Here is a 13,582-nt window from a genome sequence, read left to right as displayed (position 1 = left end):
GGTCCGGCATGGGGCGTCCGGCATCCTTGTACGGCATCCTGACAAATTCGGACTGCTCCCAGTGCATCAGTAAACCAGCTGTCAGGAGCAAGCGCTTCTGGAAAAGCCCCTTCGCATTATCTGACTTCTGAGGTTGACACTTCTAACTAAACAGGCTGTGGGCCCCATGCGGGGCTGCCAGCCCTTCCTAAGTCAAGTTGCATTTACAACGCAGTGCTGCCTTACGCCAGATGTGCCGAACACTCGTATAGCTCTCGCCAGCATGCACTGCAGAGCCACATGTCACCGGGCCACACACGCATCATTACAAGTTGCCAGCAAAGCCCATATCCATCACACTTCATCCTAATAGCAAAACCACCTGCGCCATATATACATACGCCGCTTTCATCCCCAACCACATGCTGTGTGTCGCCGTGCCCGGCTCCTTCCCGCCATTCCTACTCGTCATGCGCCTCTAAGGCGCGCGCTTCCCAAGCACCCTTGCCGTAACCCCTCCCCACCTCTTCCACCCCACCTCTACTACCGCACACGCCACACACACCACACCACACCACACCCAGACCGCGACTACATTAGACTGATCAAACCCCTCCCATCATGCCGAGCTTCACAGCGCCGCTGCGCACTCACTGCCGGCCCGGTCCCTCCTACGGCCCGATGTGCTCACATCGTTCGATCACGATGATCAAAAAGGAACAAAAGAAGACGCGCAGCCGCTGACTGAACGCCTGTGTTGCACACGTCACCACACCACACCACACCACACCTCCGATGGCTCACACCTGCCATCTGGGTCACCCCAAAATGGGATAAGTTGTGGGCGGGCTAGGGGTGGCTTGGGTGGGATAGCTTGGGTGGGAAGGTAATCAAATTATTGTGCAAAAAGGACAAGGGTCAAATGCCGACGGGGATGGGAGGACTGGGTGGATGGGTGAGTGGGGAAATTAAGGGAAAAGAAACATCGGCACACACACGACGCTCGCATGCACGCCTGCACTCACGGACGTAGTATCTAAATTGTAACAATACGGCAAGTCTACCGCCATCCAAGCCGCTCCGCCGCATCCTCCTGAAGCAGCAGAGACTGGTGACGCTAGGTACCTCTTAGCGCCATGTCCTCCTCCTCGTCCAGCTCTTCAAACAGATACATTTCCGCCCATCATCTACTTTTCCTCGTCCCTTTCCTCCATTTGGGGGCCCCCCGGGGGATTACACACAGACACAGACACAGACACAGGCAGACACACAGACAGAAATGCTACTACCTCTCCACTGGGAGGCCCTGAGCCGCCCACAAGTCAAACCCCCCTACAACGTTGACCAGGTTGCTGTAGCCCGCCTGGTTGGAGTGCGGGGGGAAATGGGGGAGAGGGGGTATTGCGGATTGAGGAAGTGATGGAGGGGTGGGGGAGAGATGTTCAAGGAAATTATGAGTTGTGTTGCGCGAACCAGCCGTTGCGAGCCGTTATCTTCGACAACGGGTCGGAACAGCGACAGCGACAAGTGTGCATGTACGTATGAACGTATATATGTGCGCAGGGAGAGCGCTACCGAGGAGGAGGTGCGTGCGTGTGTGTGTGTGGGGGGGAAGAGGTCTGCGAACACGTAACATGTTACGCAGCGCCTAGCCGCCTAGCCGCCTAGCTGAGTCCCACCGCCCCACCTGTGACATGGCGTCAATGGCCATCAGTGATCTCCGGCCGGATTTACAGCCCTGGAGGACGTCGTGACGAGGACAGTGCAGAGGGAGGGAGTGTCAGTGGAGTGTTAGTGGAGTGTTAGTGTAGAGGACGTCGTGACGAGGTCAGTGGGGAGGACCGAGTCAGCGAGGTGGATGGGTGCGGGTGGGTGCAGTGATGAGCGGTCCGGGCTTCACGGGGAGCGCGGTTGGTCGCATGGCCATTCCCTTTTCCCGGTGGAGCAGAGCAGCACAGCACAGCACAGCACAGCATGCATATTTTTCCCCTCAGGGAAATAAGTACTCCGTAGTGATTTCTGTCCACAGAAAGCACGCCACCGCACCGTAATTTTCTACTGATGCAGACTTACCACCACCAGCGCCTCGTCCTTCTTGGGGAAGACTCGTTGCACATCCGACAGGAAGGCGGGGTTGGGCGACATGCCGCCAGAGCCCAGGAAAACCACCGGCACGTTGACGGCAGAGGGCGCGTGGCCCGCGGAAAACTCCTCGGCGGTGCTGCAGCCGTGCGGAATCATGTATGTGCGAGACGCAAACAAAGAAGCGCCGGAAGGGAAGGTTTGGGAGGAAAGGTTCGGGTGGACCAGCAGGGCATAACGGCTTACCGGACGTCTAGGTAGTTGTAGCCCTCCTCCTTAAGCAGCTGATTCGCCTCAGCAGGCATGGCATCTTTGTACTGTGCGGCGCGGGTTACATGGATGGTGCGGCCGGCCCCGACAGCCCGCCTGCAGAGCGGGGTTTTGCGTCAGGCTTTCACAGTTACAGCAACATATCAGGAATTCAAAGAGATTGACATACAATTTTGATTGGAGGTTTGAGCACCCCTTGGAAAAGATGTGTCTCGAGAATGCTCTGCGCATGATCATATTCCGATAACAGCGAATGATTAAGTGATGCAGAAAGTTTTACAAGGTTGACGACTTGCCGGCTCAAATTGTAACCCAGGGTGTTTCTGTGACGTGCACTGGACGACACATCGCGCGCGGACCACGCAAGCCCGATGTACGATTATTTGAGTTCCATCACCAAACGTCACCGGTGTGGATGGATGTCAAATCAGCTGCTTTGAGTCGCTTCTGCAACTCCTTCCAGTACAAGGGCGACTCATCGAAACCCTCTTACAACACTTACGCGGCTACTGCTCAACGTTGTTTGGCCTACGACACGATACAGCTGCGATAGGAACTCACGATTACACGTAACTTCATTCCTAAGGGGTCTCCGGTGGGATCGGGAATCTACTAGTAGCGAAAGATGTCGCTCAATTTGATGGGCCAACAGGGCGCATTTGCTGGCAGGCCCGTTGGTGTGGCATCTAGATCAGTCTTGTCACGGCACCGCAAGGTGCGATGCCAAGGTAAGGGCTGCAGAGGTGGCCATCCATACTAGCCTGCCATGCTGAGCTTGGGGCCTACCAAGCGTCTACCAATAAATGACTAGGCCATCGCGGGTCTTGCTGGTCAAAGCATCCATTACCAGTATTTTCTGCTACTAGCAGGTTTTAAGTCACTCGCGAACTGCATGGATCCAGAGCACCCGCCTGGCTAGCACGGCACCTATTCAACCAGCCAACCGCGCACCCATGTCTCAAATTCTCCTCCTGCTCACCACGAAGTCTGCATACCATACCTACAACCATCCCTTCCTCGCCTTTTCCTTAAAGTAATTTCCATGTTACATGCGTTTCGTTCCCTACCCACCAGGTCCTCCTTTTCCGCTTCCCGGATTCCACCCCCCATCTCCTGCACCTCCCGACATCATCCCCCGCGCCAGCCTCGGCCGTTCTAGGGGTTTCGTTTCTTCTCCCGCACCTCCCCCGCACCTCCCCCAACCCGCCCCGCTTCCGTTCACTCACCCTCAACCACCACCATTTTTGCGTCTAGCACACGTCCCATTTTCACCGTTTTTCACCCTTTTTCTCACATACATACATACACACACAAACACTATGCAAATATGGTGTCCGCCGCTGCTAAATTCCTCCGCGCATCTGGTCCCCCCCCTCACCAAGCCCCCTGCCGCGACCCCACCTACTGCCCGCCCGGCCGCCCGCCTGTCACCTCCTCCCCCTCCTCCCGTACCCCCAGCGGGAGCCCCTTACAAGGTGCTGGCGGCGCTGGGAGGTCCCCCGCATGCGGCACACACCCTTGCACGTGCTGCGGGCCTGCCTACCCGCACCACCCTCGGCCCCGCTCTCGCGCCACGCCGCCGCCGTGCTGTGAGCCTGCTGTGCCGTGCGGATGGTGGTCAGTCGGAGGGCGCCTCAGCAGCACCCACGGCCATGGTTAGGGGGGAGGAGAAGGAGGAGGGGAATGAGGGGGCGGAGGGGAAGCAGATCGAAGGGTCGAAGGGCAACGGCGCGGCGCCTGCTGGTGTGAAGGTGCGCCAACCTGGGTTCCGCCAGTGGTCCGTCGTGCCCACCCAGGGGGGGAGGGCCGGATGTTGTGTGGGTGGGTGTGTGGATGTGGGTGTGGGTGTGTGGATGTGGGTGTGGGTGTGTGCTTGGTTGTATACTGATAAGATACTACCCGCGGGCAGCGGGCAGCAACTGATGACGATGACACATACACAGACACACGCGTCTTGTCGTACAATCTTATCACCCCGGGGGGGTTTAGTCCCACAGCGAAATGGGAGCCAACCACCAACCACCAACCCGTGGCAGGTGGTAGGTGATGTCTCACGTCTCTGCATTTTCTAATCGCCCCCCAAACCCCGGGGCCCCCTTCTTGCCCCTTCCCGGCCCCCCCCCACACACACCAACAGACCGAAAACGGCTCGGAGGCATTCCCGACGGCGCTTCTGGAAGCTGCCGAGCTGCCGTACTCCGCCCCCACTGACAAGGACATGTTCTGGACCCGCTTCAAGTTGGCGTTCGCGCTGCCGTGGCGCCGTTTCAAAAAGGATTCCGTACTCACTTTCACGGTGTGTTGGGCAGGGCCCCGCCGAGTATCTGGGTAGGGGTTGGGGTGGGTTGGGGTGAGGGGTTGTACGACGAAACACAGACGATCGACGGATAGGGGGTGGGGGGATAGCAGCTGGGTGGGTGGGGTGGGGTGGGGGGTTGCTGTTGGTGAGGCGCAGGAGAATACTGGTGGCAAGGAACTGGTGCTTGCGCGCGTGTGTGTCGCCTTCAAGGAAGACGGGATGCAGATGCCCTGTAGACAGAGGAATAAAGCTACAGAACCCCCCGAAGCTCAGCGAAGCTAAATAGCGCGTGACGTATGCGGCAGCATCGCTTTGGGTTTGTTGCCGTACACTACCCGGTGAGGCAAGGTTTCTTTACTTCCACCACCACCCCCGGCCCCCCAACGTGCTGACCCCCTGCCTGCATGTATGCTGTCGGCTGTAGCTGCCTCCATGAGCCGAAAAAGTCGTTAATCGTTGTACGACGTACGTGTACAAGCATCAGCATTCCGGCCTTCCGAAATCGAAAACCGCATCTCTTGTCGGTTTTTCCCCCGACCCCGACCAACCCCAACCCCAACCCCAACCCCCCTCACCCTACCCGACCCCCTGTGGCTGTTTATTTTCCTCTGGCTCGTAATCTGTGTGTATATATGTATATCTATATTGCGCCGCGCAGCTCGAGGGCGAGATCAGCGACCAGTCCCGCGGCTTCTTCGACTCGGGGCTGTCCCTCCCGGCGGTTTGCAGCTGCCTGCGCAAGGCCGCTCTGGACCCCCGAGTGCAAGGAGTGGCCATCGAGATTGGGCCGCTGGGCATCGGGTGGGCCAAGGTGCAGGAAATCAAGCGGTGAGGTGGTTGAAGGTCGTTGAAGGTGGTTGAGGATGGGGAGAAGGGAGGAGCGCAAGCCATCAACAACAAGCTATAATAAAAAACCGATTTCATTCGTACAGGAAATGAGCCATTTTGAAATAGCCCTTTAATTACAAGGGCTGTTAAACCCCAATGCCAAATGCCAATTTGGCTCCCCCTTCCTTCACTCAACTTCTGCTTCACTCGTCCGTAGCTCGCCTTACCTTCCCTCCCCCCTCCCAACACCCCCCCCTTACACACACATACATGCATGCATACACGCACGCACCCACCCACCCACACATACACACACACACACACACGGCAATGCCATGTTTGGTGTTGTGCCGCCTCTGCCAGGCACATCGACTACTTCCGCGCCTCCGGCAAGTACGTGGTCGCCTGGATGAAGCAGGGTGCGGAGAAGGAGTACTACCTGGCCACAGCCTGCTCGGAGATATACGCACCGCCCACCGCGTACCTGAGCCTGCGGGGCTTCGTAACGGGGGGTGAGGTGGCTGATTGGGGGGTGGGTGGGGTGGGCTGGGAACGTGTTATTTGTGGTTTTCTTCCCGTCCCCCATCCCGCCCAACTCGCCCGTGCCTCTTCCCCCCTGCCTCTTCCCCCCTGCCTCTCCCCCCCTGCCTCTCCCCCCTACCCAGGTACTTTCCTTCGCGGCGTGCTGGATAAGGTGGGGGTGGAGCCGCAGGTACGGCGCATCGGGTCGTACAAGAGCGCGGGGGACCAGCTGCTGAGGCAGGACATGTCTCCGGAGCAGCAGGAGCAGCTGACCGACCTACAGGTACGGAAGGGTGTGTGTGTATGTGTGTATGTATGTGTGTTACAGGGTGGTTAACTCTGCCAGCGGCCCCCTTTCCCGGGCAGTCCCTGCTCTCCCCTGCTAGAGTTACAAGTTACAAGTTACAAGTTACAAGTGCCGCACGAGTGCGGGGGTGTCCGTCAAAGCTTGGAGGCCATGGACTATATGTATTGAAAGTTGATTACACCGTACGACCGACGGCGGTTTGGGTCCTGCCAACTAGACCCCGCCTCATCCAGTCACCCAACATCCGTAGAGACAGATCAGCCACCACCACCATCTCAGCATGCGAAACTTAGTCCATCAACTAGACCTCATCTCCACACCTCAGGAGCGTTAGTAAACCTAGACCTCCCGAACAATGTCGGGGGTCTGACCAGGAATCGAACCCGGAACCTTCATATACACGAAGGCGCCACCAGACCAGACCAAATAAAAACAGATCGTCACCAGGGGTTCGCACGTGGTCCCCCACCGTACTACTGATCTGGCCCAATGTTGCTTGTGTGCCCAGTGCTGATGGGATGGGCTGCTATGGGATGCTAGAGGGGCACCCTAATCCATTCACCCCATTCGACTTCAGAATGTATTCGTTGGGTTCAGCAACTCTCCACCAGCATCCAACCAAATCTAGCGGATCAACGGCGCCTCAACTTAGTTCCTGATTGATTTTATCACGTCCTACATCGTCCATATGATGAGGGGCCACCTCCCATTTCAACACTCCTCAAACACCCGAGGAGCCGGCAGGCGGATTTGAACCCGGGTCGGCCGGGAGCAGAAGTCAGGCCTTAACCTCTGCCAGCCGCCTGCCTGCGTGTATGTATGTGTATGTGTGTGTTTTGCGAAGGATAGCAGGGATATACTTTTTAATTCTTGCGTCTTTTCACTCGATTCTTCTCGGGCCCTTGTTTGGTCTTGTCACCCTCCTCACCCCCCCCCACTCCTTCCCCCTCTTTCCCTCCCCCCTTCCCCCGCTTGCATATTGTCCGGCCCCTCCCCCCAACTCCCCACCCCACCCACACACGCACACGCACACGCACACGAACGCAGGATGATGTGATAGACGAGTTTCTCCTTCAGGTGTCGACAGCTCGCGGCAAGACCACGAAAGTGAGTGGCTCTGGGCGTGTCGTACGGCAGCGTGGAGCTAGGGGCCGGAAGGGGGAGGAGGGGTTTTGCTGGTGTACGGAAGGTGACGTGTCATCCCACCTGGCACAAGGATCGTCTAGAGGGGTTGCTTGGAACCCCTGACGTTCGTACGTACGTACGTACTTCCCCTGTTCGTCCCAATAATATAACCCCCTCCCCCTCCCCCCCCCGACTGGTCAGTTCTGCTACCGTACTGTACATCTGCCGCAGCACTCTTTCCTTGGCAGCAGCTTCACTCGCTCGTGGTTCGGCGTTTTCCCCTCCCTCCCCCTCCCTCCCCCTCCCTCCCCCTCCCTCCCCCTCCCTCCCCCTCCTCCCCTCCTTCCCCCAACGACCACCGCCACCGGGGGTTGCCGTCTCTCTCTCTCGCCGCCGTACTGCTGAACTGCAGGAAGTCAAGGAGTTCATTCATGAGGGTGTGTACGACATGCAGAAGTTCAAATCGGGTGGCTGGATTACGGATCTATGGTACGAAGACGAGCTGTTGACCGAGCTGAAGATGAGGACCACGGGTGGGTATCACGGAGGGGTGTGTGTGTGTATGTGTGTGTCGGGTTTTCGTGTATAGGGTTTGGGGTTTGGGAGGGGGTAAGAGGCGGGGAGGGGGAAGTGGAGATGTGGAAAGGGGCGCGGGGGCTTTGTGGGGTGTGTACGGCAATGCGCGGCTACTTTCCTTCGCGTTGTTTACTTAACCCCCTCTTCCCCCCTCTTCCCCCGCTGTCCTCAAAACACGCACATTCCCCCACCCGCACCCCCACCCCCACCCCCATCCCCACCCCCACCCCCCGCTCATGTTGTGTCTCTGTCTACCAATCTGTTACCTTACTCGCCCCTCCCCCCCTACCCACCTTCCTTTCTCAACCCCCCTCCCCCCCCTCCCCCCGTTCACTCGTTTGTGGTTCGTCTTCCCCCCTCCCCCCTCCCCGGGTAGTCTGTGCCGGTGTGGATATCAACATGTAACCCCTCTTGTTGTTGTTTTCCCTTTTTACCCTTCGTCTTACCCCGTTCATTCCTTTCATTCCTTTCATTCCTTGTATATATTTCCTGTCCCCCTGTCCTCCGCGTCTGTCTGTCTGTCTGTCTGTCTGTCTGTCCGCAGGTCTGCGGCCCCGCGACGGCGAAAGTGAGAAGGAGAAGGAGAAGCGGGAGAAGGCGCTGGCGGCGCCGCTCCGCCGCGTCGGCCTGCGGAAGTACTCGGCCGTCAGCCCCACCGCATTCGGGCTGGCGGGGGGAAAAAAGCGGATTGCCGTACTGAGAACGGCGGGCGCCATTGTGGGTGAGTGGGTGAACCGTCAGCGGGGGGAGAGGGAGGGGAGTTGGTGGTCGGTTTATTAGTCATTAAAGGTGAACATGAGGGCATGAGCATGAAGGGTGTTTCAGGGTTGTCTAAATCCTCCGGACTGAGGCTGCTCACACTTGGCCTCATGCTGCCTTATATATCTGTTCGGTGTCGTACACCGTACTATGCCGTACGATTTCCTCTCCAGGCAAGTCCTCTGGCGCCGCCATTACCCCCGACGGCGTCATTCCCAAGCTACGTGCCTTGGCCAAGTGAGTGACATTGGGGTATGTATGCATGTATGATTGTATGCATGCATGCATGGATGGGTGGATGCATGGATGGGTGGATGGATGGGCGGGTGGGTGTATGGGAGCTCTTTCCCCCTTCCCCCACCTTTTGCGGGTATGGTGGCTATCGTGCTTTGTCAGGTCGCGTGCCTGATGAGTGCTTGCCTGATATGCATGTATGTATGTTGTTACAGGGTGGTATAGCTTCACCAGCGGCCCCCTTCCCCTTGGAGGCAGTTCCCTGCTCTCCCCTGGTAGAGGGGCACCCTAATCCATTCACTCCATCCGACTTCAGAATGTATTCATTGGGTTCAGCAACTCACCACCAGCATCCAACCAAATCTAGCGGATCAACGGCGCCTCAACTTAGTTCCTGGTCAGCTCGCAAGTTGACCAACACCCCTCACACACACCGAGGGGTCGGCAGGCGGATTGGAACCTCCGGGAGCAGAAGTCAGGCCTTAACCTCTGCCAGCCACCTGCCTTGCGTGTGTATGTATGTACCGCAAGTGACGTGTGCCTTCTCCCCTGCGCCCCGGGCTGTGTTTTTTCTTCCCCTCGCCGCCCCAACAGCACATTCATCATCCCTTTCGCATTCCCTCTCCACTCCTTGTTGTTCCCTTCCTTTCTGTTCCTCACATCTCTTCTTTCCTTTCCCGCTCTTTTCGGTTTCTTCCCGCTTTCAAGGGACAAGTCGGTTGCAGCGGTTGTACTGCGAATTGACTCCCCCGGCGGCGACGCCCTGTCGGCGGACCTGATGTGGCGGGAAATACGGCAACTGGATGCCGTAAAACCCGTCATTGCGTCCATGGCTGACGTGGCAGCCAGCGGCGGTTATTACATGGCTATGGCGGCGAGGTGGGGAAAGTGTGGGAACTGGAATTGTCAGTTTTTTGGATATTAAAAAAAGCGGCAAGGGCCCTTGGGGGATCGGGAACAGAAGAATGGGTTTCCTTTTGGTGGGATCGGCGGGGACCTGCTTTTCCTTGCTTTTTGTACGGATGGATGAACACTCCGGGGTTGTGTCACGTCCTGGCGGATTTTCCTCTCATATGATGTGTGAAACAGGGGGGTATATCTTCGCCCGTGGCAGCTACCCTGCGAAACCCTGCCTTCCCCGGTATTTCGGGGCACCCTCATCCAGTCACCCTAGTCAACCTCTCAGTGGATCGCTCAGGTTCCGCACCCACCACCAGCATCCAACGGAATCTGCCGGGTCGACAGCGGCCCAACTCCATTCCTGGTCGGCTCGCAGGTTAACTTTATCCCATGTCACCACCGTGGTCCATCAACTTGGGGCGCAATACCTTCCACCCCGGGATCTCCCGGGGGCAATGGTCGCGCGTTACCAGTAGTGCCAAACCCTTATATGTTTACGGACAAGCCCACGACACCTCCAGCGGTAATCCTGCCGCTTTGCCCTTTTCCCTCCTCCTTTAACATACATACATACATACGTACATACAGGGCCATCGTCGCCGAGCCACTCACCATCACGGGCTCCATCGGGGTGGTCACCGGGAAGTTCAATCTGTCGGAGCTGTACTGCAAGATCGGGTGAGTGAGTGAAACCCTCCCTCCCCCCCTCTCTATTACTTTCTTTCTCCCCCCCTCCAATCTCACGTGTGTGTATGTATGTATGTGTGTGTGTGTCTCTCAGCCACCTGCCTTGCCTTTTGTATGCTGCTGCATATGGTTCTTCCTGCCATTGGGAACCAGTACAACCCCACCGCTCAGCATCCTGTGGTGTTGTTGGCCCTCCGCCCTTCCCCCCGCCCTTCCCCGCCGGCCACTAAACCCGCCGTACAGCTATAACAAGGTACTGCTCAGCTGGGGCCGTTACGCCCTCCTGTTGTCGGATATCAAGGGCTTCAACGAGGAGGTGAGGATGGGGAGGTGTGCTTGTGTGTTTCGTGTGTGTGTTTCGTGTTTGTGTTTCGTGTTTGTGTTCGTGGTGGCGGCCTTTACATGGCCGTTTCATCGAACATGGTTCGTACAGCGTTTGTTTCTCTCAGGTAGCTGCCTGGCAGCTAGGGGGGAAGGGGAAATCAACTGCGGAAAACTCAAAAGAGATAATGCGGGAGGGGGAAGGGGGAGGGGGAAGGGGGAGGGGAAGGGGGGCCGCTCACAAGAGGTGTGAAGTCCTTGGGCGGTAGTGTGTGGGTGGGTTGGGTGAAGAGTGGGATGAGAGTATGAGGAGAGGGTCGAGGAATGCGAGAGGGACTTAGGAAGGCGACCGATGAAGGGCAACCGTAAACTCTGTCGAACACTCCCTCACCTCTCCCTTCCTCCCCCCTCCACACACAAACACACACCTCACCCGTCCAGGAGGAGAAGTTGTTCGACGCCTCCGCCCAGCACGCGTATGAGTCCTTCCGCAACAAGGCGGCCTTGTCCCGGGGGATGGAGCCGGAGGTGATGGAGGAGGTGGCGCAAGGCCGAGTGTGGTCGGGACTAGCTGCTAAGGAGGTGAGGAGGGCCACGGGGGGATCCGGAACGGGTGGGGGAGGAGGAGGAGGCCGGGGGGGGAGCGGAGAGCAGATGTGAAGGGTTATGGGGAGGAGGAGGCTCGCTGCATTGAAAAAAAGGTGATGGGTTTGTTGGTGGTAATATGGAGGGGGCGTGCCTTAGCGAGGGTGAGGGGGTGATGTTGCGCCATAAGAACCATCTCGTCCTCATCTGCAGAGCTTCTAGGTCGGGCCTAGTCACTCAGTCTGTCGGAATTTAACAATGAAGACACTGCCGACAGCATTCCCTTCCCGTCCCTTTCCATACCACCCACCGGCCCCCGGGGAGATGTGTGGGGACTTCCGGGGCCGTACCACTGCAGAGGCCGAAGAGGTTCTTTACCTCTTGGCTTCCTGTATGTATGTTGTTACAGGGTGGTTAACTTCGCCAGCGGCCCCCTTTCCCGAGGCAGTTCCCTGCTCTCCCCTGCTAGAGGGGCACCCTAATCCGTCACCCCATCCGACTTCAGAATGTATTCATTGGGTTCGGCAACTCACCACCAGCATCCAACCAAATCTAGCGGATCAACGGCGCATCAACTTAGTTCCTGGTCAGCTCGCAAGTTGATCTTATCACGTCCTACATCGTCCATAAGATGGGGGGCCACCTCCCATTTCATCACTCCTCAAACACCCGAGGAGCCGGCAGGCGGATTTGAACCCGGGTCGACCGGGTGCACATGTCCTGTATATATTCTCCCTCTCCGCATTCACACCACCCCCTCTCCGGGCCCTCAGGTCGAGCTTGTGGACGCCGTGGGCGGTATCCACAAAGCCATTTCCCTGGCTCGCCACGCCGCGGGGATACCGGAGGGGGAGCGGGTGACGGTGATGGAGCTGGGCCGTGTCAAACCCTCACCCGCGGCATTGCTAGGTAGGTACTGTTAATGTGGGTGGCTGGGTAGAGTAGTGGGTGGGCGGATGGAATGAATCGCCGCCCCTCCTTACGCCACGCTCATCATCTACTGGGGGCTTCCGTCGCCCTTCTCTCCCGACCCAACCCCCTCTGCCCCTCCCTCCTGGACTCCCGGACCTGTTGCCAGCAGTGCTGCTATAGCCCTCAACCAGCCTCCCACTCCTACCTGGCTGATCCGCCTTCCTGCCCTTCCCCTCACCTCCCTCGGCTGCCTGCCTTCCCTCCCCCTGGCCGATCAGGTGGCGGTGCTCTGCTGGGAGCAGTGCTAATGGGACTTCTGCGCGGCCAGTCGCCGGCACAAGCTGTGGCAGCAGCCACCGGCGCCGCCGCCGTCGGTCTCAGCCCCTTCAACGCGGTGGCCTCGGTGGCGTCAACAGGCTCGGCCCTACCCGCCCTCGGCTCCGTGGCTCAGCAGGCCGCTACGCTGGCGTCGGTGCTACAGCCGGGTCGTTGCGCTTACCTGCTGACGGAGGTGGATCCGCTGACGGTGGGCTGCAGCAGCAGTACGGCGGTGGCAGCAGGGCTGAGCGGCGGTGATGCCGTGTTGTCTGGGTCGACGCCAGAGGACACGTTCCTGTCCGAGGGCTTGTAGGTGGGAGGTGTGGGGGAAGTGTTGGAGCATGCATTCGATCTGGGTGTATTGCTTTCGGAGATGCTTTGCTCTGGGTGGCGCAGAGCATCCTCCCTAAAGGTGGTGGGGAATATGAAGGTAGAACGGTGGGGTTTTGGAGGGCGAAGTTATGATACCTGAGTGTTAAGTTGTTTTGAGCCTTCCTCCCCCTCCTCTTCCTCCACACAAAGAAGGTAACGTATGAGACGATATTTACGGTGTGATCGGGAAACGAGACACACAGAGAGTTTGTTTAATTCAGTCCCCTAGCGGTTTGTTGAGGGTGTACATTTGGGGTTCTGCGTGTTATTGAAGAGTGTGAGTGAGGAGGGGTCGCGATTTTACAGCGTTTTACAGCGCTGTTTGTGTCAAGAAGGGATGTAGCTGTCGGACTGCAGGTTTTACGTGTATATACAGTTTGATTCAAGTGTGCAATCGTTTGATCTGCGCGATTATTTTTTAAGTCACTACTGCGTTTTTTTGTTAATATTTAACAATTTCGTGCGAGCAATTATAGGCTTGATTGTTTTGATTATTCCGATGTGAC

General features: G+C 57.8%; 2 protein-coding genes across 2 annotated transcripts; one reads left to right on the top strand and one right to left on the bottom strand.

Annotated features, from left to right (window-relative positions):
* Positions 1-1,001: 1,001 nt before the first annotated feature.
* Positions 1,002-2,598, bottom strand: VOLCADRAFT_105650 (uncharacterized protein). Its single transcript, XM_002952615.1, has 5 exons — positions 2,501-2,598; positions 2,308-2,427; positions 2,053-2,200; positions 1,667-1,717; positions 1,002-1,342 (listed from the first exon to the last, which is right to left on the bottom strand). The coding sequence occupies exons 1-5, from the start codon at positions 2,566-2,568 to the stop codon at positions 1,265-1,267; spliced, it is 465 nt and encodes a 154-aa protein (XP_002952661.1). The 5' UTR covers positions 2,569-2,598; the 3' UTR covers positions 1,002-1,264.
* A 358-nt stretch (positions 2,599-2,956) lies between these two features.
* Positions 2,957-13,017, top strand: VOLCADRAFT_93427 (signal peptide peptidase; the record flags this gene model as incomplete). The annotated part of the gene is made up of 16 exons (XM_002952695.1): positions 2,957-3,059; positions 3,790-4,082; positions 4,469-4,627; positions 5,289-5,458; positions 5,822-5,970; positions 6,124-6,263; positions 7,335-7,394; positions 7,825-7,945; positions 8,533-8,709; positions 8,921-8,984; positions 9,690-9,860; positions 10,470-10,559; positions 10,812-10,884; positions 11,331-11,471; positions 12,248-12,383; positions 12,665-13,017. 16 exons carry the CDS (start codon positions 2,957-2,959, stop codon positions 13,015-13,017), a joined length of 2,400 nt encoding a protein of 799 aa, XP_002952741.1.
* Positions 13,018-13,582: the final 565 nt, after the last annotated feature.

Source organism: Volvox carteri (assembly GCF_000143455.1).
Source record: "Volvox carteri f. nagariensis unplaced genomic scaffold VOLCAscaffold_31, whole genome shotgun sequence".
In the NCBI taxonomy this organism is placed as follows: Eukaryota; Viridiplantae; Chlorophyta; class Chlorophyceae; order Chlamydomonadales; family Volvocaceae; genus Volvox; species Volvox carteri.
The sequence above is the reverse complement of the archived record's forward strand: the minus strand, read 5'-3'. Positions and strand labels throughout refer to the sequence as shown.